The following is a 26,036-nucleotide window of genomic DNA, read 5'->3' as shown; positions in this document are numbered from 1 at the left end:
CCAGCATTGTGGCAGCAAGTGTTCGTGGTCATCGAGTGAGATCTGTTCCTATTTACTGGCACACTTACTAATTTAGTAAGTAAGCAAATGTTTACTGCTATTTATGTGGCCGATAAAACTATGCACCTTCATGTAGTTGTCTAATACTTTTATGCCAACAAGATAAATCTCTTTTCCAACTGCCCCATAATTCATATCTTTTTTAGAGCCCTTCCTGTACTTATCTGCATAGAAGGCCAAATTTCAGTATAACAAGATTTCAGTAGAACTAAATACAGTGCCAATTTTACAGACTTCATTATATCGAAGTTTAACTGTGTTGCCAAAAGCCACCAACACAAAATGCACTTTTCCAGTGTGAAGAGCTGAGCCCTTTGAATGTTTGCAACGAGCACACAAAAGGCAATCAAGAAAGGTCGTGGCACCAAGACACCAGATTTTTAGATTCCAAAGAATTTTACATTTACTTTAACCAGAAATTGTAATGATCAGCAGCCTCAGTACAGGAGGAGTATGAATATGAAGTTTAGATACTCCAACTTTGAAGAGATGCTTTGAAGGAAATAAGGCAAAAGTTTATTGCCACTGGCTTCTTCTAAAGCAGTAGGATAAAAGAAACAACACCTTTTGTGTAGTAGTACAGTCAATCTTGGATATATCAAACTCGAAGGGGATCACATAATAGTTTGCTATATTGATAATTCAAAATCAAATATGCCTGTCTGAAACTTATCTGAAGACTCCACACCATATCAGACTGTTTCCCGGAACCAAGAAAAACGGGAATTTACCAATTTGTTTCTTCAAGGCCATATCGTGAGCACAACAGGTTACTTTTTTTTCCCCAATCGAGTGTCACAAACCACTCAAGCTGCCAAATGGTCTTTGAGATACTGATCACAATGCTAACTCTGAAAGCCCACAGCACCCTGCCGCAAGACCATGATGTGCCTCAGGCACGTCTATGCTTGTTGCATGTTTTTATTCAAAATAGGGTAGATGATGATGCAGCACAGAAGCAAACTAGCCTGTATGGATATGCACCGTGCCACCATCAGTGACTTGTACTGCAAATTGCAGGTGAACGTGCCCGGCCCCATGTCTGTCACAATATGCCATTTAAATGGCCAGTCATCATATGAAGGCAATGACTAGACCAAGCCCAGGCACTGTTATTCAAAAGTGACTTTCAGCTTGCAGAATATTACAGTCCACACCAACTCACGTGTAAAACTGTGAGCATAGGGAAAAAGTTTTCATTTTTCCAGGGGGGGGGGGGGGGCAACCAGCTTTCTGAACCCCACTCATATATATTACCTTCCATAACAGTTGCACTAGAACAAACTTTGTGTGATCACGAAGAATCGTTCACTGAAGTGACAGCCTTATGTGAGTATTTATAAGACCTCATAGTAGGAGACGGTTCAATTATATTGACACTCCAGGCAAACTTTTGCTGTCGTCGTCACCGTGATGTTCCGTATGAAGTCCAAAAGTAGGGGTGTGCGAATATTCGTAAAGTTTGAATATTATTGAATATTATATTTTTACTATTTGTTTTCGAATTGAAAAATAGATATTCGAAAATGAACGAATATTCTAATCAAACCAACTATATTTATGGTTGTGCAGGTGCAAACACGGTTCTTAGCAATTGTTTCTATCTGATTTAAGACTATTAGGGCAATTTGTGCTGAATTTTGAAACGATTTCTTGCGGGTAGCAAAATTTTGCCTGTAAAGCACGCTTAGCCACTCGACCTCTAAAGTTTGCAGAAAAGCCAGCCTCTCAGTAGCAAGGGGGCATGGATTTGCCATCACGCTTATTTGGCGGCTATGCAAACTGGCTCGTGTCGGAGCGCAACAAGATGAATGCCCTAATCAGAAGAGTCTTCAAGGTTGCCCTCGGCCTTCCCGTCCGAATGCACACAGAAGACCTGCTCAAGTTGGGAATCCACAACACGTTCAAAGAAATTGTTGAAGCCCAAGGGTTTTCTTAGTTTGTCAGACTCTCTGGTACCCCAGCGGGCCGAGCCATACTTGGCATGCTGGGATGTAACCCTATGGTCGTCAGTCCCGATGCTGTGAAGCTGCCCAAAGACGTAAGATCCAAGATTTCCATACAATGGATGCCACGCTATATGCATCCGACCTACAACGAAGGACAAAGACGAGCCAGGGGTAAAGCTCTGCTTGCCAGTGCCCGCTTGGATAAGTATCGAACATGCTTCGTAGACGCTGCTTCGTACGCTCAAGAAGAAGCCTTCACCTCAGTGGTCACCGAATGTGATTCCAAAGTACTCAGCTGCGCTACCATCCACACTTCTAGCTCCAGGATTGCAGAGCAGGTTGAAATTGCTCTTGCATTGACGGACGGTATACATGACACGATTTATTCAGACTCCAAGGCTGCTATCAGAGCCTTCTAGATGGGAATGATGGCTCCCCAGGTCCTACATATCATCCAAAATGCTAAAGACCTCAAACATCACTCCCTGGCCTGGTTCCCTGCGCACCTTGGAACCACTGAGCGTGCCTCGCTCAAACCCAACGAGGAGGCACACTCGGCTGCACGAGGTTTGACTGACCGTGCACCGAGTAACGTGACCTCTCCTGGGCAACCCGAGCCTCTCTGCTCATGCAACGAGAGCTGCAAGCATAATTATCTCTCAAGAAGACTTCTGCCTTTGCCACACTCCTCGCTATGCAGGGCCTAAGCAGTCACTCTCAGACTTCTACAAACAAGCACTTACCCGATCCCCGTGGCACTGTACACAATGTATTCAAAATGGTTTCCAAGCCCGGACTGCCCCCTGTGTGGCGGTTATGCGGACTTCGAGCATGTCCTGTGGGGCTGCGCCTCTGCTGGTCCCGCTTTCACCCAAGAGGAAATGATGAAGCTTATTAAGGCCCAGGACCAGACCTCTCAAATCCTGGTAGTCCAGAGGGCACGCGACACGGCCGTCAGGTTTGACCTGATGGTCCCCAAGTGGGCCCTAGCCAGGTGACACTGAGTTTACTCGCATCTATTGTGGACCGAATAAAGTTGTTTCGCTCACTCACTCACCAATTCTGAGCTTATTGCTTGACAGCACGTGCAATGCATGACGACTGGCACAGGGTCAAATGCCTCCAAGTATACGAGCGTTTGATGCGGTACAACAACGCATAGGCTGGCGAGGACAGCTAGTGGGAATTACTAAATTTTCCAAGTTAACATGAGCCCAATACACAAGGTTTTAGTATAACGGCTCAATAGTCTAGTTTTTTAACATTCACAATGCAATTGCAAAGTTCCAACATAACAAATTAACGCTGCTTGCTAATAAATGCATGTGCACACCATTTTTCGGTATTCAATATTTGTATTTGTATTCGATTCGTATTCTAAAATTTTTATATTTGCACACACCTATCTAAAAGTCATATGGTTGAGTGACGCATACACTGTGGGTGCAAGAAAAAGCACATAACAGTGAACCGAAAAGGATGGCAGCTTGATGGGCATTATCCCCCTCCAGCGCTCAATATTTGGGTTAATTGGAGGTCACGTGATCAAATGCATGCTTGAGAAGGAGAGCGCGCGTCTTCTCCTCTAGCCCTGCCATAGCTACGAATGACTGTGTGTGCCTGACGCTTACGCAGCCCGCGTGCCATATCTAATTGTTGGTAATCATTGGTGGGTGCAATGATAAAGGGCAAGCAGAGATGGCTACTAACTTCGCGTGCACTGTCTTCCTTCCCAGCCTGTCTTTTTGTCTAGTTGTAGATCACATAGTCTAAATTAAGAGACAGAGGTAATTGGAGATCACTGACTGAGGCCGTCCTATGGTGGGCATAAAAATAATATACAAATGATGAATCTCATTTTTGGAGTTACGGTGAGCAACGGTCGGCAACTGTATATCGAACGTCAAGTGGCGGAAAAGTGCCCCCAGAAGTTGGCTTTCCCTCGCAGCAGTGGGGAAACCTGGCGGCATGGCTCCATAAAATTGCTCTCCATACCAACGCCTCCTATAACTATATGCCTGGAACGTCGCTCTCTTTTCCATAGGGAGCTCTCTGCCGAGTGTTGCGACCATGCGCCGCAGGACGGCGCGCGCCACCGTACCGGTCCCCATGACCCCTCCCAACCACAGCCGCCGCCACCGAAAGCTCACGACGCGCCAGCCACTTGGCTGCCGACGTTGCTCCCGGTAGCCGCGCCACCGGCGTGTTTACAAGGGCTGGCCGCAGGAGGCGCTCGCCAGCGTACCAAAAGGAGGAGAGTACAGGCGACGGAAGGGCAGCGCGTTTGCGGCTCACGTTCCAGGCATAGTATATTATAGGAGGCGTTGTCCCTGCCGTGATCGCACTGCGTTGAGCGAGTCGTCGACACCCCCCTGCAAAAAATGATCCTGGCCCACCCGCAGCGCTTGCTCAGACAGCCAATCAGAGGCTCATGTGCCCTCGTTGTGCAAGATGGCGCAAGTACGAGTTGTCTCGCTGCTTTTCGGGTTCATTGTGTTTGCGCCTTGTGGGCCTTCTCCCGCACTGTTGCTGTGATGAAGCGGCAGAATTCACCTTTCGCCATGAGCATGGTTTGCAGGCATGGCATGGCCACAATTAGTACATGACCGGGGTTGTTGGAGAAGTATGGGAGAGGCCTTTGCCCTGCAGTGGCCGTAACCAGGCTGATGATGATGATGATGATGAAGCTCGAAATCACCAATCGGTCGAATGCGGTGAGAAGTTGGATGCCTCGCAGTGTGCAAGATTCCAAGGAGCACTCTCAACACAACCTTGAGGAATAAGGGGGAGATTAGGGCTAAAGTGGACAAACTCGCAACCCAGTGCCCGTGACGCCCGACATGTACCCACGGCCGTGTACAAGTGGTTCATCTGAAATTGCTTCAGACATGGCGGCTTCCGCGTGCCCAGTGATGACTGTAAATTCTGATGAGTGCAACGAAGCCGAAGCCGGTGTTGCCGAAGTTTGAACCGAGCTGTCAGAATTTCCGGAAGCTGCTGACGAATAGATTGTCGATGAGGTTGTGAGTGCAGAGGATGGTGTTGTGACCATGGGAGAGCCCAAAAACAAAGACTACATTGCCGACATTGTACCAAGCACAAGTGAAAGTGGGAACAATGAGGAAAGCAACGACGGTCCTTTGCCCACGTCCTCCGAGGTGATTGGTGCACTCGCACTAGTCCGGTGCTTCTGCGCGAATGTGGAAGGTTGCAGCCTCAGCTGCTCCGACTCCTAAGACAATGTGGAGAAGTGCATGCGTCGCAGGCAGCGAAACTGCCCAAGCAGGAGAAAATACAGGACTACATATTTCATGCAAAACTAAGCTGTTTCATCAATAAAGTAATTTTATAAATGGTATGTGCTTTTATGACATCTAATTCTTTAGCAGGCTTATATCGAATTATGCTCTATATCGAACTGATAGGCGTTTTTTGCGAGTTCAATGTAGCCGGGTTGGACTGTACAGTCGAATCACGTTAATTCGCACAACCTTAATTTGAACTTCCGGTTGATTCGAATTGACGCTGTGGTCCTGACAAAGTTATGTGTATTCCAATGGGTGAAAACATCCGGTAATTCAACTGCTCAAGCATTTGCAATGGTTCACTCGAACACACCGCACTCCAGCAATGCTCTCAGCAGTGCGCCAAATCACATGGCGGCGCCTCCGATCAGTATTGCTCTGACCTCGCCATGGAGAAAAAGCTTAGATGACCCCCCTGAATGCCCCGCGCGAGGTTCTGTATAAGGTCCAAGGGCGATAACACCGTTGCCACATGCCCTACGCTGTATGTGCGAGTTTCAAAGCGTGCGAGGGGAGCTGATGATCGCGGCTCGATCTCACTCACGCGAAACAGACGAAGCGGGGAGGAAGCGCGCCATCTACCATCGTTTACAAGGCACCCAACGTTGCGAGCATGGTTACAAAGCACCTGGGGGGGAGGGGGTTCTACTCTGGCTGCAACTGCGCATGTGGCAGCTGTGCACGGTTGCGTGGTTGTATCTTGAGAGCGATCTGCATTGGGGGTAGAGTCTTGGTGTGTCGGTGGCTCGTAACTTTGTGCGTGCTGCGTGTTCTCGGCGCTCACTTTTCACTGAAGTGATAGCATGAACGTCGCTTTGCTCGCTGCTGCTGCCGCATTTCCTCACGCCAGCGTTTTGACAGCGAGTTTCCGCGATCCTCGAGTGAGATGTGTTCATGTTTGCTTGTGCATGTGTGACACCATGCTTGTTAGCTTAGTTAGTATGACTATGTTTACAAGTTTATACGGCCGATAAGACTACTATCCTTGCTTCGTATAGCTGTCCACTAATTTTCTATCGCAACTGATGCTCTGCCTTTCGAGCGAAACTGTGACTTTATTTTTTAGAATCGCGAGTCTAAACCGAGAAATACCAATGGAAACGTTGTTGGAGACAGTGCACCACATCCGATTCTGTACAACAAGACGGACCCTGAACACAAAGACGTGAAGGCAACAGCCAGTACAGTCGACTCTCATTACAACGAACCCTGATAATCCGACAAAAAATGTCAGTTTTATCCGAAGTCCGTAATATCCGTGATGCCTCGCTTCAGAAACTTTTGTCGCAATGTCTAAGAACTTATTGCAAAGAGTGAGTGACGAACATTGAAAGTAAAAAACAAACAAAAAAGTCATAGTTTCGCCCGAAAGGTGAAGCATCAATTGCGATAGAAAATTAAGCAAGATAAGCGCAGCAGCAGCAGCGAGCGAATTGACCTTTGTGCTGTCTCTCGCTTCAATGCGAACTAAGTGTCTAAAGCACAGCACATATTAAGCTACCAGCACTGGGTGCACTTTGTCCACATCGCAGATCACTTTCAAGATACGACACCCGCGCAGCGCCATTAACAGCAGCCGAAGTAGAACCTCCCCCCTTTCCCTCGCCTTCCCCCCGTGCCTCGCGTGTGAAAGAGCGCGCTTCTGCCCCACTTTCCTCCTACCCTCGCGTGCAAGATTTTGAGCCACGATCATCGGCTGACCCTCGCAAGTCAGTTGCCAGCCCGTGTTGACACGGCAAAAGTCCCGTTTTATGCGCCCGATTTTGACAAAAATTGCTGCTAATTTCGTCCGCTGTTGCCGATAGTCCGTTGTAGCGCGGTCCGTTAAAAGAGATCTTCATTGCATTAATAAAATAGGTAGAACAAACTAAGGCTCAACTACAGTCCGTTATATCCGAAAGTCTGTTGCACATGGGTCCGTTGTGACGAGCATAGACTGTAACCTCACTCTCCTTATCTTTTGCACGCGGCAACGCCGCAACAGAAGGGAGCACACCAACACGATTATGATCCGTGGCAACGACTTCAGTCATCTTCATAAGACATGATGCGTTAAGAATGCAGGATGAAGAACGTAAATGCAGCGCCAATCTGTCAGCAGATGAAGGAAAAAGCACGTGAGCATGCAGAGGAAAGTAGCAGCGGAGGCCCAGTCCAGCCTCGGCAACTCCACCATGGCAGTCTTAGGTGGCAGTAAGGGGACTTAGGTGGCAGAGGTACTTAGTGCCATCCACCAAGCTGGCAGGAAAGCAAATCCGCTTCCCTCCCACCCTTCCTCGCAACTGCACACCCCCCGCCCCGCCTCTGAACTCCCTCACCTTCGATGGTCTCCGTGCGCGCCTGACTCCGCCCTGGCCCTGCGCCAGCTTAGCTCACTCCCTGAAGTTTCATTTTCTGTGTTATCAAGAACGTTGGCCGGCACGGGCAGTTTTATGGCCCTCATTCGCTGTGTGCGCCGCAATATTTCACGACTCGCACCGTTCGTGCATTGTGCTATGGTGCACAAGTACTTCAAAAACAGGTCCTCCTTTTAATTCAAACAAATTTTAGGGTCCCTTCGAGGTCAAATTATTGCGATTTGACTGTATTTATGACCTCTGCATGCAAGTGGCGATGTTTCCATCTCTACTAAATGTAAGTTATTAGAACAGTTTTTTTTTCTCATGAGTCGTTAGCATTGCCTACTGGAAAGAGAAGCAATACTGAGCCACATATCATTCTCATGCATTTCATATGCCATTGAGAAAGGACTCTGCCGAAAGGGTCACTGAAGTCTGGAGGTTTTTTCAGGGTCAAAAAGCCCATAAAGCAATTCGAAGTGAGGTGAATATACAGCAACATATTTATTCTGCAGGTGTAGGCTATCCATACCATTAGGATTAATTCTTAGTTGGCTACCTCCTTCTCTTTTAGCACTGTAATAAACTTTGCCCTCTGTAAATATTTAAATATACTGAATAAGTGGATGGTGTTAACAGCGGAAATTTTTTTTTAATGTTGGAATGAAAAGAAACAGAGATGAGGTAGCCAGTGCTGGTGCTTCTAATGCACTTGTCCTCCTATTGTCAGGATATGCAGAAATAAAGTGAATGTATGACTTAAAGGCCGTGCACGTCCCCACCAACAATGATGCAGTAAGCTTTCAGCCACAATCAAATTTTAAACACAGTAGAACCTCACTGATGTATTCTCGTTCCGTACGTTTTCTTAACGCCAACGTTCACAATCAAGAACCAAAAAAATTAACCAATAGAGTTACACGCATTTTTCACTAGTTGATATGTTCCCAGGAAACATGAGCTCAATACGTTGCGAAACTGTGATTGTATGATAATTTTCCGGCCACTAGCTCCCATGTAAACAAAAAAATGCGCGAGGCGCACGCGATTGAGAAGAGTATATAGCCTGCAGACTCACGTGAAAACGATGGAGTGCAGTTTCTTATTTCGGTACCAGCAAATCACCACCCACGTCGCCACACTCCACATTCACAGCTATCGCCACCAATCCTATTGCGATAAGCATCTTCACCTCTCTGTTTTACATTTCATGGTGCATAGTGCCATTCTTAGCGTACTGCACACTTTTAGTAGGCGATACGTACAGTCGCCGACTGATTTTTCGGAGTCCAAAAATTCGGACATGCTCGATTATTCGGCCTGCTTCGCGGCACCACCATTCTCCCCATAGACCATAATGTATAACAACTACCGAAAGTTCGGACACCTTGCAACCACGATGACTTTTGCGAGAGTTTATGTAACTTGGCACCAGAAGCAGAGCAACAGCACTCCACGCATGCAGCATTTCTCCAGCGCACACTGTCACCCGTACATGTGCATGCGTCCGGTGCCAAGCGCTGAAGTGATCGTATCTCATATTCCCTGTAAGCAATCGATCGAGATTGTGGCCCCTTGACGCAAATCTACGTCCGGCGCCGAATCAACATGCAATGCCTGTCGGGTGGCATCAAAACCAGTGTAATCAAAAAATGCGTATTCCCGGATGACCGCTCAATCACAGCCTGATGCATGCCACTCCATGCTGCGACCGCCATCTTAAGCTCCATAAACAATTCCACATTGGTGGATCATAGATTACCTTGCTTTAGCCACATTTTCCTCACCGAGGCACACATTATGCACTGCACTAGGTATGCAAAATCGTCGTCACATGTCGGTAGAAACATGCGTGCCGGTTCAAATGGGCGATCAACAAACACAATGGCAGCCATGACATGCTTTCAGCGCAATCACTTCTGGCGCTTGGTTGTTTTTGTAAGCAAAAATGGCAGCGCCCACGCAAGTGTAATGCGGTGGTACTTTGCCCAATTTTAGTGCAAAGCAATCAGATTTGAGCACATTTTGGAGCCTACTAGTCTTGCGCGAAAAGGTAATATGCCGGGTTACAACATTCCATTGTCGAGAGGTATGAAATGTGTTGAATCCTATGGGTGTTTGCCGGGGATACGAAAATATTTCGTTGTGAGAATTTTGTAGTCGTGGGATTTCTATTTTTTTTTTCACGCTTTTCGCACTTCGTCAGCTGTCCAAGCGAAACTCCGCACATATTATCGAAGGGATCAGCTGGCCATGGACCGTGAATGATAAGAGTGGCATGGAATCAAGCAGAAGGCATCACTACAAAATCGTGGCTCACACCTCAACCATTGTCATGCTGTTGCCACAGACAGACAAAAGTAGAATCAATGCATGCACTGAATTCTCATCGGAGACTACTGGATCGACTAAGCTTCGCTAGTTTCGGTTTTACGGGGCGCTGGCGACATGGCCAACAACCATGCCGGCAACATTTCACAACGAAAATATGGCTTTTTCTGCTCGACTCGGAGGCCATATTAGCACACAGTCATGCATTCAGAGTCCGAATTATCACACAATGCACTGTAAGGTGAGCAAAATTTCGGTCGTCCTTATATATTAAGTCTATGGGGCTAGTGGGGGTGCTGCAGGGCTGTCTGAATAATACGTCATGGACTGTAAATCAAAACTGGAACGTAAAAATCCACCAAGCGAGGGTTGGGGTCAGAATCATTTTGGCTGATCGCAGAGCCCTAATATGCCGATCACAGAGCCCTAAAATGCCGTTCGCAGAAACCCCCGATCTACAAGAAGAGAAACCCAGTGTCACAGACATCTCCACTTTGGCATCCCATGCAGCCACTAAGTGAAGAGACTGAGTGCCATCCACGCTTTTTTGCGAAATGCGCATCAGACTGGGAGGTCTTTCACATTCCTGAAGCAGCATAACAGTCTGCTCTTGCCGATATTGAACAGCCGTATTTTTCACAAGCCATCCATATTTACAGTGAGAAAACCTGAGGCATGTACCTTGCTCATTTTTTTTGGAATCTGACCACTGGAATCTGAACCTGGCAACGTTTAACGTTAGAACGCTATCTAGTGAGGCGAGTCTAGCGGTGTTATTGGAGGAATTAGAGGGTAGTAAATGGAATATAATAGGGCTCGGTGAGGTTAGGAGGACAAAAGAAGCATATACAGTGCTAAAAAGCGGGCATGTACTGTGTTACCGGGGCTTAGCAGAGAGACGAGAACTAGGAGTCGGATTCCTGATTAATAAGGAAATAGCTGGTAACATACAGGAATTCTATAGCATTAAAGAGAGGGTGGCAGGTCTTGTTGTGAAGCTTAATAAGAGGTACAAATTGAAAGTGGTACAAGTCTATGCCCCTACATGCAGTCATGATGACCAGGAAGTCGAAAGCTTTTATGAAGACGTGGAATCGGCGATGGGTAAAGTCAAAACAAAATACACTATACTGATGGGCGACTTCAATGCCAGGGTAGGCAAGAAGCAGGCTGGAGACAAGTCAGTGGGGGAATATGGCATAGGCTCTAGGAATAGCAGAGGAGAATTATTAGAAGAGTTTGCAGAACAGAATAATATGCGGATAATGAACACCTTTTTCCGCAAGCGGGTTAGTCGAAAGTGGACGTGGAGGAGCCCGAATGGTGAGACTAGAAATGAAATCGACTTCATACTCTGCGCGAACCCTGGCATCATACAAGATGTAGACGTGCTCGGCAAGGTACGCTGCAGTGACCATAGAATGGTAAGAACTCGAATTAGCCTAGACTTGAGGAGGGAACGGAAGAAACTGGTACACAAGAAGCCAATCAATGAGTTAGCGGTAAGAGGGAAACTAGAGGAATTCCGGATCAAGCTACAGAACAGGTACTCGGCTTTAACTCAGGAAGAGGACCTTAGTGTTGCAGCAATGAACGACAATCTCATGGGCATCATTAAGGAGTGCGCAATAGAAGTCGGTGGTAACGCCGTTATACAGGAAACCAGTAAGCTATCGCAGGAGACGAAAGATCTGATCAAGAAACGCCAATGTATGAAAGCCTCTAACCCTACAGCTAGAATAGAACTGGCAGAACTTTCTAAGTTAATCAACAAGCGTAAGACAGCGGACATCAGAAACTATAATATGGATAGAATTGAACAGGCTCTCAGGAACGGAGGAAGCCTAAAAACAGTGAAGAAGAAACTAGGAATAGGCAAGAATCAGATGTGTGCGTTAAGAGACAAAGCCGGCAATATCGTTACTAATATGGATGAGATAGTTCAAGTGGCTGAGGAGTTCTATAGAGATTTATACAGTACCAGTGGTACCCACGACGATAGTGGAAGAGAGAATAGCCTAGAGGAATTCGAAATCCCACAGGTAACGCCAGAAGAAGTAAAGAAAGCCTTAGGAGCTATGCAAAGGGGGAAGGCAGCTGGGGAGGATCAGGTAACAGCAGATTTGTTGAAGGATGGTGGTCAGATTGTTCTAGAGAAACTGGCCACCCTGGATACGCAATGCCTCATAACCTCGAGCGTACCGGAATCTTGGAAGAACGCTAACATAATCCTAATCCATAAGAAAGGGGACGCCAAAGACTTGAAAAATTATAGACCGATCAGCTTACTGTCCGTTGCCTACAAAGTATTTACTAAGGTAATCGCAAATAGAATCAGGAACACCTTAGACTTCTGTCAACCAAAGGACCAGGCAGGATTCCGTAAAGGCTACTCAACAATAGACCATATTCACACTGTCAATCAAGTGATAGAGAAATGTGCAGAATATAACCAACCCTTATATATAGCTTTCATTGATTACGAGAAAGCGTTTCATTCAGTCGAAACCACAGCAGTCATGGAGGCATTACGGAATCAGGGTGTAGATGAGCCATATTTAAATATACTGGAAGATATCTATAGCGGCTCCACAGCCACCGTAGCCCTCCACAAAGAAAGTAACAAAATCCCTATAAAGAAAGGCGTCAGACAGGGAGATACGATATCTCCAATGCTATTCACTGCATGTTTACAGGAGGTATTCAGAGGCCTGGAGTGGGAAGAATTGGGGATAAAAGTTGATGGAGAATACCTTAGCAACTTGCGATTCGCTGATGATATTGCCTTGCTTAGTAACTCAGGAGACCAATTGCAATGCATGCTCACTGACCTGGAAAGGCAAAGCAGAAGAGTGGGTCTAAAGATTAATCTGCAGAAAACTAAAGTAATCTTTAACAGTCTCGGAAGAGAACAGCAGTTTACGATAGGTAGCGAGGCACTGGAAGTGGTAAGGGAATACATCTACTTAGGACAGGTAGTCCTAAGTAGATGAGACTGATCATGAGACGGAAATAATCAGAATAATAAGAATCGGCTGGGGTGCGTTTGGCAGGCATTCTCAAATCATGAACAGCAGGTTGCCACTATCCCTCAAAAGGAAAGTGTATAACAGCTGTGTGTTACCAGTACTCACATATGGGGCAGAAACCTGGAGGCTTACGAAAAGGGTTCTGCTGAAATTGAGGACGACGCAACGAGCTATGGAAAGAAGAATGATGGGTGTAACGTTAAGGGATAAGAAAAGAGCAGATTGGGTGAGGCAACAAACGCGGGTAAACGACATCTTAGTTGAAGTCAAGAAAAAGAAATGGACATAGGCAGGACATGTAATGAGGAGGGAAGATAACCGATGGTCATTAAGGGTTACGGACTGGATTCCAAGGGAAGGGAAGCGTAGCAGGGGGCGGCAGAAAGTTAGGTGGGCGGATGAAATTAAGACGTTTGCAGGGACAACATGGCCACAATTAGTACATGACCGGGGTAGTTGGAGAAGTATGGGAGAGGCCTTTGCCCTGCAGTGGGCGTAACTAGGCTGATGATGATGATGATATATACTGCTCTTCAGATCCAATTTCTTGTGCAACATCACCCAATGAAACAGTACTGATTCACTGGAACTGAATACTTCCAGTGGCATAAGCCTTTATAAACATTTGGAATGAGAACCTCAGAGCATGAGAAGTATAGCAGAACCTTGTTGATAGAATCCCGTTTCATACGATTTCCCGGCGCCAAGATTCACGATCGAGAACATAGAAAAAATGACCCGATATAGTTACACTTTTCAACTGGTTAAAACATTCCCAGAAAACACAATCTTTCCACGCCAATGTTCAGTACATCGCCAAAGTGCTACCGTACAATACATTTTCCGGCCACTAGATCCCATGTGAACAAAGAAACGCGCGAGGCAAACGCAATGAAGAGCAGTAGGTGCTCCCCACGGCAGCTTCCCACAGTACTCGCCTGCCTGTCTCTCGTGAAAATGCCGGCACGCACTCAGTTTTCCCTTCGGGTACCAGAAAAGCTCCTCGTGGGTCGATGCACGACGCATTCACAGCTATCACCGCCAACACTATTGTAATAAGCATCTCCTACCTATCTATTTTTCAGCACGTGTGACATAGTGTAATTGGAAGCATACTCCATGATTTCAATAGACGATAACACAAACGCACCATTATTCCCTGCTGCAGGCAGCAAGAAGTGGGCGTCGTGTATTGCTCTAGCAGCATCGTATTCCGCTGTTGGCCACCAGCTCGATTTTTTTGGGGGGGTTTCCCATTGTTTTGAAACACTACGCAATAGTAAAATGAGCCGTAATAGCATGCACAAGGCTTTTGAGTCTGCCAAATGTTTTACTGACTTCAGGTCGTACGTTTCCCTGGCAAGTACATTCTTTTTCGTGCTTTTCCCAAAAATGTATGAATGAGGTTCTACTGTATAATGAGAATTCCAAGGGCCTCCTCCTACCTCTGGGATCCTATGTGGTAGGACATGAGCCTGAAGTTGCCATCTGGAGGCACAAAGGAGAGCACCCGTTCCGACTGCAAAGACCAGCATAGATGTAAAAGTTTTACACAGCAGCTGCCAGTTGACTACATTGACGTTCAAAAGAAGCTCAGAACTTTGCTAAGCAAATGGCACACAGCAAAGTCTGTTGCAAGTACACATCAGCACAGCAAGGCTTGTCATATATATGCTTTGTCTCAAGAATTGTAATTTCAAATTTTGTCCACAGTAGCAGATTGATTGTCATGGCTGAGTCCATTAAAGCAAGACAGTGCTAACACAGGCAAACCAAACAAAGTGAGAAACACAGTTCACAATACTGAAAAATCCATTGTAAGCAGATCCACTGTAATGGGGTGTAGACTAAATACAATGTGATAAAGCATGGTTATGCATTTGGCAGAACACAACAAGTTCTAAGGTGTTCAGCTAGTACAAAGTCATCTTTATCTCACAGCTGATGACACTGATTGCCAGCCTCAAGTGTATTGTCTATTCATGACTGAGCACGTGCTGGTGGGCGAGTCGGTTATACATGATTACGACGAAGGCACCAAATAAAACGACGGACGAAGGAAGATGACACGTGTCGTCTTCCTTTGTCTGTCATTTTATTTGGTGCCTTCGTCGTAATCATCTATTCATGACAGCAATACTCATCACTATCCCCTTTATTACTAAAACTCAAATAATCAAGAGCTAATGTGTGCTACATATGGGAAACAAACACACATGCACAAGCAAAGCACAGAACAAAAGATGAAGACATCAGTGAATCAAGATACAAAACTAGCTTGCACTGCAGGAAAGCAGACCAGTAATTAGTAAGGATGTCTAGAGAAGAAAAAAACTAGTCCAGTGGCATGTGTTGTTTTCTTCTCTGACCCTAGGTGTGTGCATGCTAACATGAATATGCAGAAGAGAAAAGACATGCATTTCATGCTGACTGCTATCTTTCTGATGAAACCTGGCTATGGGTAGCACAAAACTGATGAACAAAACACTAGTTATCTTCATGCTGATTATAATGTTAGAAATCAGTTACATATATGCAGACAAATATAAATAAAAACACAAGCTAGAATGTAAAAGCAATGTGTCAAAGTGCAAGGCCACATTAGACATTATTGACACATGCACATTACTCATGCCCGCACTTTCAAAGAATTGTAACTCCCTTTTAGTGAGCAATACGAAAGGTGCACTTACATAAACTATATCAAGAGGTGACATTTCCACCACTTTTACAATCATGTGACTATAGCGCTTGGGGTTACAATATAATAAAGTGATACAGCCATCAAAATATCGCCAGCACTGCTAAGCGCCCCTCAACTCTTGTTCACACAGTGCTTGGCCTGACTAGTGTAAAGACGTCTGCACAATGAGGCTCTGTGCACTATGCCTTGCACACATTCGACATACTTATTGGGGTGTTTAATGGTACAGGCTCTCATTTTCCTCAGAAACTGAAACATTTGAAACACATAGCTTTGACAACTTCTCAGCTGTGAACAAGACCACCTTGATATCAACTTGATTGCCAAACTTCTCGAGGCCCTGTGCCACTCCATGAACGTACAAGATCGCAGCTGTTTTCTGGAGCTGACTGGATGCAACCGCTTGCTGAGAGTACCTACCCACATGTGCACAGCTGCTGCAACAGCTGTGATTAGCTGCTGAAGGCAGCCTGCCACTGTTAAACATGGAACATGCCGAGCAAAGCCATACTGCACAAAGTGAGTGCAGGATTTCTCCAGCGAATTAAAGTCCAAGTTGAATTCCCAAAGCATCTAATGAGCTATGAGAGAAGACATAGTTGGGGGAGGGTTCTACTTCCTTCCACCCTCTTGGGTTCTTGAATGCACACGGTGTGTGGCAGAAAAGGTGTGTGCTCAGGGCAAAGTTACCAAGAATGCCTGCCACACTCCCCGCCCCTTCCTTGTTGGGGTCTTTATAAATTTCAAATCTCACCGCTTGGAAGGTATCCCACTAAGTCACCATTGGCTGTTTTCAGTGATTCATCAAGGGCACTGTCACATGATCAGTAAGGCCGCTATTTCACCTTACCAGTTAGGAAAGCAGACATGACATTAGCTGAAACAAAAGCCACTGCATTCTAGCTTTTGCCAACATCATTCTGCATGTGTGCTCACCTCCCAACGCCGGAAGCGAACGCAGGGGTGAAAGCTGACGTCGTCAAAGAGGCGCGGGTTGACAAAAGTCAGACTGAGGTCAGGCATTCCGCTCAGCTTGATGCAGCAATCCACCTGCATGAGCAATGGAGACTCCGAGTCAATGATTTCTTCATTATTAGATCATCATTATCATCATCATCAGCCCGGTTATGCCCACTGCAGGGCAAAGGCCTCTGCCATACTTCTCCAACTACCCCGGTCATGTACTAATTGTGGCCGTGTTGTCCCTGCAAAACTGGTAAAAAAACTGGTAAAACTGGTTTACTGGTTTACTGGTCCCTGTAAACTGGTACTGGTAAGGCACAGCTGTTATACACTTTTCTCTTGAGGGATAATGGCAACCTGCTGTTCATGGTCTGAGAATGCCTGCCAAACGCACCCCAGCCGATTCTTATTATTCTGATTATTTCCGTCTCATGATCAGTCTCATCTACTTAGGACTACCTGTCCTAAGTAGATGTATTCCCTTACCACTTCCAGTGCCTCGCTACCTATCGTAAACTGCTGTTCTCTTCCGAGACTGTTAAAGATTACTTTAGTTTTCTGCAGATTAATCTTTAGACCCACTCTTCTGCTTTGCCTTTCCAGGTCAGTGAGCATGCATTGCAATTGGTCTCCTGAGTTACTAAGCAAGGCAATATCATCGGCGAATCGCAAGTTACTAAGGTATTCTCCATTAACTCTTATCCCCAATTCTTCCCAATCCAGGTCTCTGAATACCTCCTGTAAACACGCTGTGAATAGCATTGGAGAGATCGTATCTCCCTGCCTGACGCCTTTCTTTATTGGGATTTTGTTGCTTTCTTTATGGAGGACTACGGTGGCTGTGGAGCCGCTATAGATATCTTCCAGTATATTTAAATATGGCTCATCTACACCCTGATTCCGTAATGCCTCCATGACTGCTGTGGTTTCGACTGAATGAAACGCTTTCTCGTAATCAATGAAAGCTATATATAAGGGTTGGTTATATTCTGCACATTTCTCTTTCACCTGATTGATAGTGTGAATATGGTCTATTGTTGAGTAGCCTTTACGGAATCCTGCCTGGTCCTTTGCTTGACAGAAGTCTAAGGTGTTCCTGATTCTATTTGCGATTACCGTAGTAAATACTTTGTAGGCAACGGACAGTAAGCTGATCGGTCTATAATTTTTCAAGTCTTTGGTGCCCCCTTTTTTATGGATTAAGATTATGTTAGCGTTCTTCCAAGATTCCGGTTCGCTCAAGGTCATGAGGCATTGCGCATACAGGGTAGCCAGTTTTTCCAGAACAATCTGCCCACGATCCTTCAACAAATCTGCTGTTACCTAATCCTCCCCAGCTGCCTTCCCCTTTTCAAAGCTCCCAAGGCTTTCTTTATTTCTTCAGACGTTACTTGTGGGATTTCAACTTCCTCTATACTATTCTCTCTTCCATTATCGTCATGGGTGCCACTGGTACTGTATAAATCTCTATAGAACTCCTCAGCCACTTGAACTAACTCATCCATATTAGTAATGATATTGCCGGCTTTGTCTCTTGACGCATACATCCGATTCTTGCCTATTCCTAGTTTCTTCACTGCTTTTAGGCTTCCTCCGTTCCTGAGAGCATGTTCAATTCTATCCATATTATACTTCCTTATGTCAGCTGTCTTACACTTGTTGATTAACTTGGAAAGTTCTGCCAGTTCTATTCTAGCTGTAGGGTTAGAGGCTTTCATACATTGGCGTTTCTTGATCAGATCTTTCGTCTCCTGCGATAGCTTACTATCCTGTCTAACGGACTTACCATCAACTTCTATTGCACACTCCTTAATGATGCCCATTAGATTGTCGTTCATATCTTCAACACTAAGGTCCTCTTCCTGAGTTTAGGCCGAATACCTGTTCTGGAGCTTGAGCTGGAATTACTCTATTTTCCCTCTTACCGCTAACTCATTGATCGGCTTCTTATATACCAGTTTCTTCCGTTCGCTCCTCAAGGCTAGGCTAATTCGACTTCTTACCATCCTATGGTCACTGCAGCGCACCTTGCCGAGCACGTCCACATCTTGTATGATGCCACGGTTAGCGCAGAGTATAAAGTCTTTCATTTCTAGTCTCACCATTCGGGCTCCTCCACTTCCACTTTCGGCTTTCCCACTTGCGGAAGAAGGTATTCATTATACACATATTATTCTGTTTTGCAAACTGTACTAATAACTCTCCCCTGCTATTCCTAGACCCTATGCCATATTCCCCCACTGACTTGTCTCCAGCCTGCTTCTTGCCTACCCTGACATTGGATTCGCCCATCAGTATAGTGCATTTTGTTTTGACTTTACCCATCGCCGATTCCACGTCTTCATAGAAGCTTTCGACTTCCTGGTCATTATGACTGGATGTAGGGGCGTAGACCTGTACAACCTTCAATTTGTACCTCTTATTAAGTTTCACAACAAGACCTGCCACCCTCTGGTTAATGCTACAGAATTCCTGTAAGTTACCAGCTATATCCTTATTAATCAGGAATCCGACTCCTAGTTCTCGTCTTTCCGCTAAGCCCCGGTAGCACAGGACGTGTCCACTTTTTAGCACTGTATATGCTTCTTTCATCCTCCTAACTTCACTGAGCCCTATTATACCCCATTTACTGCCCTCTAATTCCTTCAATAGCATTGCTAGACTTGCCTCACTAGATAACGTTCTAGCATTAAACGTTGCCAGGTACATTCCTATGGTGGCCTGTCCGGAACCAGGGATTCTTAGCACCCTCTGCTGCGTCGCAGGTCTGACCGCCACCGTGGTCAGTTGCTTCACAGCTGCTGGGGACTGAGGGCCGGGGTTTGATTGTTGTGTTCATATAGGAGGTTGTGGCGAAGTACTGCACAAGGGTGGCCAATTCTGCTCTGGTGAGGGAGTGCATTATCGGTTCTGGTCCCGGGGATCAGGCCACACTCCAGGCCTGTTTATGCAATTTTATCAACACGCGGATTTTTTTTTTTTTTTAATTCAGTGGAAAATTGCGCAGCACCGGGATTCGAACCACGGTTCTCTTGCACGCGAGGTGGATGTTCTACTTCTACGCCACCGCTCCACCTCTCACTATTAGGTGTGTACATCTAAAAGGTGAAATATTTTGTGTGGTCTACACTGAAAGATGCAGCCAAAATAAACAACGTAAGCTAATAATAACCCTCCTGAACAAGCAGAAAAGATGACAACTGGATAATTCTCAGCTGCATAAAGGCACATTAATTAGTCCCACACTGCTAAGTGTGCGTGTATTGTTAAAACAAGTGCTCCCAAGAGCTTTCCCACAAAGTAACAGTCCCGCATACGCATGTAGCATGTCGAATAAATGTCTAACGCAGACTTCAATTCACCCAAAATTACAAAGAAATAAGGCGGGCTTGATTATCATACTTACCCAAGTTAATACCAAATATCGTATTATGCATTATTTCATGTGCAATTCTTGTGCCTTGAAAGATAATATTGCCTTCAGACAAGAACTGGTCCTCACAATGCATTTATTCCTACAAGGGTCACCTAAACCCGTGACATTTCAAAATGAGCAGAAATTCTATTAGGCCTTTGAAAGTGCATGGCATCAGACATGTGCTTGCACTGCCAAAAATCCTCTAGACCCACACTTAAGACTCGTGAGTTCATGAAAAAAAACGAATGCATTGCATGCTGCACTTGTAGTCAACACGTTTCTCAGTGCGTTGAAACATAAGAAGTAATCTCCATGTGAGCAGCTTCTCTACTACCACTTTGTAAGTAAAACTGGAAGCAAAATGGCAGCACAGAATGTGTCCGAGGGTCTTATAGATTATCACATCTTTTCTCACATCCAGCAGGAAGGCAAACAAAAGGTATTTCTGCTGCCCATAGGGAAAATTTCTTATACCATAGGCCCAACTTTTCTAATGTATTGGTGGCTGCAAGCCATCATCAAGAAAACTGCTTTGGAAGAATTTTTTAATAGAAGCGTTTAACAAAGTGATGGTATCTGACACTATTTCCCCCACTTGTCCCTTAAAGGGACACTAAAGGTTAATATTAAGTCAATGTGGACTGTTGAAATACCATCCCAGAAACCTCGAAACGCTTGTTTCGTGTGAAAAAGAGACTTATTTTAAGAGAAAATGAGTTCTGAAGCGTCCGCGTACCTCTAGCGCAGTTCAAATCACCCGCCCTCCGATCGAGGAGTATTGACGTCATGGTCTCATAGTGACGTTGCGCCGTCGGTGAGTAAAGCGGCTTCCGCAGACGGCGCTACGGCTTTTCTGCACAAAACGCAAACGCGCGGCCAGAAAGAGCCAAGACAGAGCCGAAAGCAGCGCGAAAGCGGAACTATGGTGGCTAGCGCAAGGGAAAGCGCACGACGATAAGCTGGTTCTTTATTTTATGATGCCAACTTCGACGCTCGTTGCAATGGATGACCCTGACAACGACACATTAGCTCGCGATGCTGGGCTCGAGTTCAGCGATTTAAGGACTGATGAACGTGACCTGCTGTTGAGGGCTCGCACTGCCGGCGTCATTGCGTACTACTACGACGACGGCCTGCTTTAAAAGGCACTTCACGCGACTTCAGTAAGTCGGCGTTGAACTCGTAATCCTCTGGACGAAAGTGCAGCGAGCACACTACGTGATTTTTCGGCTCTTTGCCAGCACGCTGTGGCAGAGGTACAGCACTTAACCACTACGAACAGAGAGGTTCACTCGTTGGCACTCAGTGATAAGTAACGTTGGATTCACCGCTGCAACTGCCCTTGGCCAAGTTCCGCGGACCGTTCACGCATCCCACGACATCACATGGACGTGCCATTCTCGCTGCTTGTTCCAAATGCAAGTTTCGCGAGCCAGCAGGACAACCGCAGCACGACGCGATAAAGAAACAACTGAAACTCCAAACTGCGTGCAGCGCAAAGTCAAGCGGGCAGAGTCGAGTGAAAACGAAACCTTTCGATCACCTATACTACTCAAGGGTAACGTCAAAATGTTATTTTTTCTTAGAATCGAATAGAAGTAGACAAGTAGCATTTTCTTCCATCTTAAAATCTAATGAAATTATCTTTTTAATACGAGTAGTTGAGTATAGTCACATAAATTATGATGAGGAGTGCTTTCGTCATCGGGCTAGTACCGGAATGTCGCTGGGGGGTCTCAAATCGTGTCATGCATTTACCTCAATTTCTCGGTTACTAAAGCTCTGTTCGCGATTATATTGACACCTTAGACGTTCTAGAGCATTGTTTTATCACTTTAACTTGACTTTCTGGTAACCTTTAGTGTCCCTTTAAACACATCCCTACATCAACAAATAAGTGGTCAGAAGGCACATACAGTAAATCCTGGATATATCAAACTTGGACATATCGAATTATTGTCTATATCGAACAGTTGTAAAAATCCCTTGAAAATTCCATGCAAAAATTTTGCAATGAACTATGCATACATCGAACTCCCGTTCACCGCCATATTCGATATTTCGAATGCTACACTGTGCCATACTCCTGCAAGAGTGCTTCTCCTAACAGAGATGCATCATCGAAATTATTTAATGCCAACAAATTTAAAATGGAACTCTTTTGGCAGATTCCATCACACAAGAGATTGAATCTGACGAGCAGTGCATGCCTTGGAGCGAAAATGAGCAGGGTGCTCTCGTATTGCTCGGTGTGCATGTGGATGGCTCGTGCAAACGGCGGCAGTTCATTATTGGCAAAAGCAGATCGCCAATCTGCTTGAAGAACGCACAAGGCATCCCAGTCCTAGACTAGACGCATTCCAGAAGAAAGTGTGCACACTACGTCATCTTTTCACTGAGTGGCTCCAGGCATGGAATGCTGAACTGGATATGCTGCACCCCTGGGTTCGTCTTCTTGTAGACAAAGGCTTTCTGCGAACGGCACTTTAGGATTCTGCAAGCAGCGAACACAAACCCAACCCCAACCTCCACTTAGACGGATCTTTACATTACAGTTTGAACTTAACAGAACCACTGGACACCCCATCCGTATTTTGCAGGAATGCCATAGCAGCAGCAGTGCACAAGATTCATAGCTGTGTGATTCGCAAGTCCACAGCGAATGTGTCTCATTTGTGCTCGCACGGTTACCCGTCAGTAGGAACAGACTCGAGAAGCACCGTCGAGAAGCAAGGATGACTGGCTCTAGCAGAGAATTGGTTCCGAAACCTAACACAAGTCTGCCTGGCTCGTTGCCCACATATGATGAGTGGCCATTTAAACAGCATATTGTAACGGACACGCGGCCAGGCACATTCACACTGATTCGCAGTACAAGTGTGCTGACGGTGGCAAGGTGCGTATCCATTTCTACCTTACCTTGAATAAAAAATGTGCAACAAGGACTTCGAAAATCGCAAGGTGCACTGTGGTCTCACGTCCGGGCAATGTTGGCTTTTATGGTTAGCGTCGCGAAAGCCATTTCGCAGCATGAGCATCTTGCAACACTAATGAGTGAAAAAATAAGCGAACTTTTGTGCGTTCAACATGGCCTTGGAGAAGCCAATCGCTAAGTTCCCACTTTTTCACAATCTCAGGAAACTGTTAGAGACATGTTAGAGACTGATAAGCTTCGGACAGACGTACCTGTTTTATATTTAGAATTATCAATATATCCAACCATTTCGCGATCCCCTTCGAGTTCGATCCATCCGGGATAGACTGCATATCAATAGACACCTGAACCAAGTGGCAGTGAAAATTGGATGGAGTCACACTGTCATATTGTGGGGTATAGCCGACACATGCACACAACAGTGCGTATACAAGCAGCAACAAACTTTCATCCCTGCCCAATTGCACAAAATCATTTGCCACAAATAAATTGCAGACACCAAACAATTTTGCTTAGACTGTAATGCCACTCTGTCATTGTTTTGCATAAGATTACTGTATCTTAAAACAGCATTTTGCTGTTACCTTGATGACAATAACTTATGTGATCTCAAGGGAATGGTTGTTATTGTAGTGCTACTTACTGCTTACAGTTACTACTAACCTGCATGCTCGCTCCTTAGTGCCGGCTCACATACAAATGACAGGAATGGCAAGGCTTCTTTAGGGAAGCCGAGACGCCAACTGCTTTGACAACACCATCATGGTCAACGTTCTGTTCATTGCGTTTCTAATATGAACTTGATTTTTAGCACACGCGAAAGCTGGCAGGTAGCCAGAATTGTCAAAGAAAATGTTTAGTAGCACACGCTCAGCAACGGAGTTGACAAGCACAGACAGGCAGTGGCGCAAGCTGGAGGCCTTTTACCACTGGTCTATTGCCATAAAATCGTCCAGGCAACAAGTGAATATTTAGGCCTAGCCAGAACCAATCAACATGACAGCAATCAATCAGTCCCTGCAGCAACCCGAGTTGTCGCTCCTAGCAGTTGGCAACAAATCGCCGTCCTACGAAAAGACTGCCATTTCAAGGTGTCCCGACAGTATATCTGGTGCAAGAGCACACAATTGACTGACAAAAATCAGGCCCCTTGGTTGCGTTTCTTCTCGTCCATCGGAGAGAAGAGTGTCACGTTGGGACAGCACAGGAAATCTTTCTAGTCTGTCTGTCAGTTCCCAGGTTTACACAGAAAGTAATATTTGCAGGTAGGCAGCATACACATACAGTGTGTGTGTTGTTATTGCAACAACAAACACACTTTAAGATGCATGTGCTCTTCACAAGTTCCAGGATCTTGTTAAGGGCCCTATAATGTTAAGTCCTGGATTAACTTGCATGAGGCTTTTTACCCATGGGTAAAATGCTTTGTGAATTTTACTGCAAGTCGCTGCACAGCATAACTTACGAAGTGACAAACGAGCAGCACTAGGGAAAAAAGCTTTCCCTTTGTTGCACAACAACTTGACAAGCAGCGACCTACCGTTGTTTACGCAATTTTTTTACGAATAGCCAAATTTAACTACAAGTACTTCTGACAGACCATGCCCACACCTTGGCTTGTTAAAAAGAAGAAGGCATATGGAAATTTAAAACGTACGTATCCCTGGATTTCGGCAGAGATGACCGAACCACTCTTGTCAATAATGGCATCCACCTCTTCGACGACGTCAAAGTAGGCCTCGTTGTTGGCATACTTGACCCCCGTTCGACGCCACGGGACATTTGACAGCTGGCCTGTGGGCAGGGTGCTGCTGAGACTGAATGACGACAAAAGGAAGAACAGAATGAGACTTGAGGCAAACAACATTCATACTGCCATGAACCACTCCAAAGGATTACTGAGAATTTGCCTATGAACACTGCAGCTGATAGGCGCAGCTGATTTTGTTCCTACAATTTCAGCAAGAGGAACAGTGTTCTATGTAAACGTTCTTATATCCCACGATACTTATTACTTTACGCACTTAAACACAACAATGACCATTATTCAATTCAATGACAAGCATCAAAACTGATTTTCTGATACCAACAGCAGAACAAAGCAATTCAAACATAATTAAACAGCTGCCCTTTCTTCCAGCTGCTTTTACAAGTAACTTCCCCTCAGTACCGACTGAGTACTGTCAAGTCAAGCACGTGTCTAAATTCACGGAAAATAGATGTAGTAACCACTGTCATCTTGAAGGAAAACAATATGATCTGTGGTTTCCATGTCAGCTTGCTGTGACATGATGGATATTGACAGTCTGTTAAATGAGATACACAGTGAATCGTTCACTGGCAAAAAAAAATACTACATTAAAAAGGAACCAAAGGGAAGTTTCCAGAATATTTCCTGCAGCAACACAGGTCGAATATGAGAAAATACTTTGAAATCTGTGATATCATACAGCTCCACAGATGCTGAGGTTTAAGTGCAAAAATAAATAAAGTTATGGTGTTTGTTTAAGGGGGACACTGCTATTGAAATACTGTTCGCCATTCTTTTTCATCAATAATAATGAAACTTTCCAGTCTTCTGAATATTTTTCTGCTGATTTCAAATATTTAATTAGTTTTGCTGTAGGTCAATTATTTCCTGGGATAATTAACATTTCACTTCCATTTGTTTAAAGCCACAATGGAAAATAAAGGACAAAATAAATCATTATTTGCAAGACATGGTTAGATAGCATAAGAGTAATGAATTAAGTATAGCAAGCACATGTTTTATCTGACCATTATTAGATATTTTACAGCCCATCCAATATAAGATTACAAAATGTGGCAACCATATACAATTACTTTTTTTATAAGTCAATAAAAAAAGCTTACAATATTTCTTGTGTTAAATATTTGGGATGTGACTTGAAAAAAATGTACTGCAACAAGATAGATAAAGGTAAGCAGGTATGTTCCTGGAAGTTCAAAGACTGCAAGTTAGCATTTTGATGTTTGTATCTG

The 26,036-nt window shown here is 45.1% G+C and overlaps 1 protein-coding gene across 1 annotated transcript in view; it reads right to left on the bottom strand.

Annotated features, from left to right (window-relative positions):
• cm (AP-3 complex subunit carmine) overlaps positions 1–26,036 on the bottom strand; it is an 80,162-nt gene that overhangs the window by 32,922 nt on the left and 21,204 nt on the right. The window contains exons 5-7 of the mRNA XM_075678427.1: positions 24,691–24,850; positions 16,654–16,767; positions 14,459–14,532 (exon numbers count right to left, since the gene is read on the bottom strand). Of these exons, the coding sequence (XP_075534542.1) occupies positions 14,459–14,532; positions 16,654–16,767; positions 24,691–24,850 (348 nt within the window). The remainder of the gene's footprint in view (positions 1–14,458; positions 14,533–16,653; positions 16,768–24,690; positions 24,851–26,036) is intronic.

This window comes from Dermacentor variabilis, unplaced genomic scaffold (genome assembly GCF_050947875.1).
Source record: "Dermacentor variabilis isolate Ectoservices unplaced genomic scaffold, ASM5094787v1 scaffold_20, whole genome shotgun sequence".
Classification (NCBI taxonomy): domain Eukaryota; kingdom Metazoa; phylum Arthropoda; class Arachnida; order Ixodida; family Ixodidae; genus Dermacentor; species Dermacentor variabilis.
Note: the sequence above shows the minus strand (reverse complement) of the source record. Positions and strands in the feature narration are given on the sequence as shown.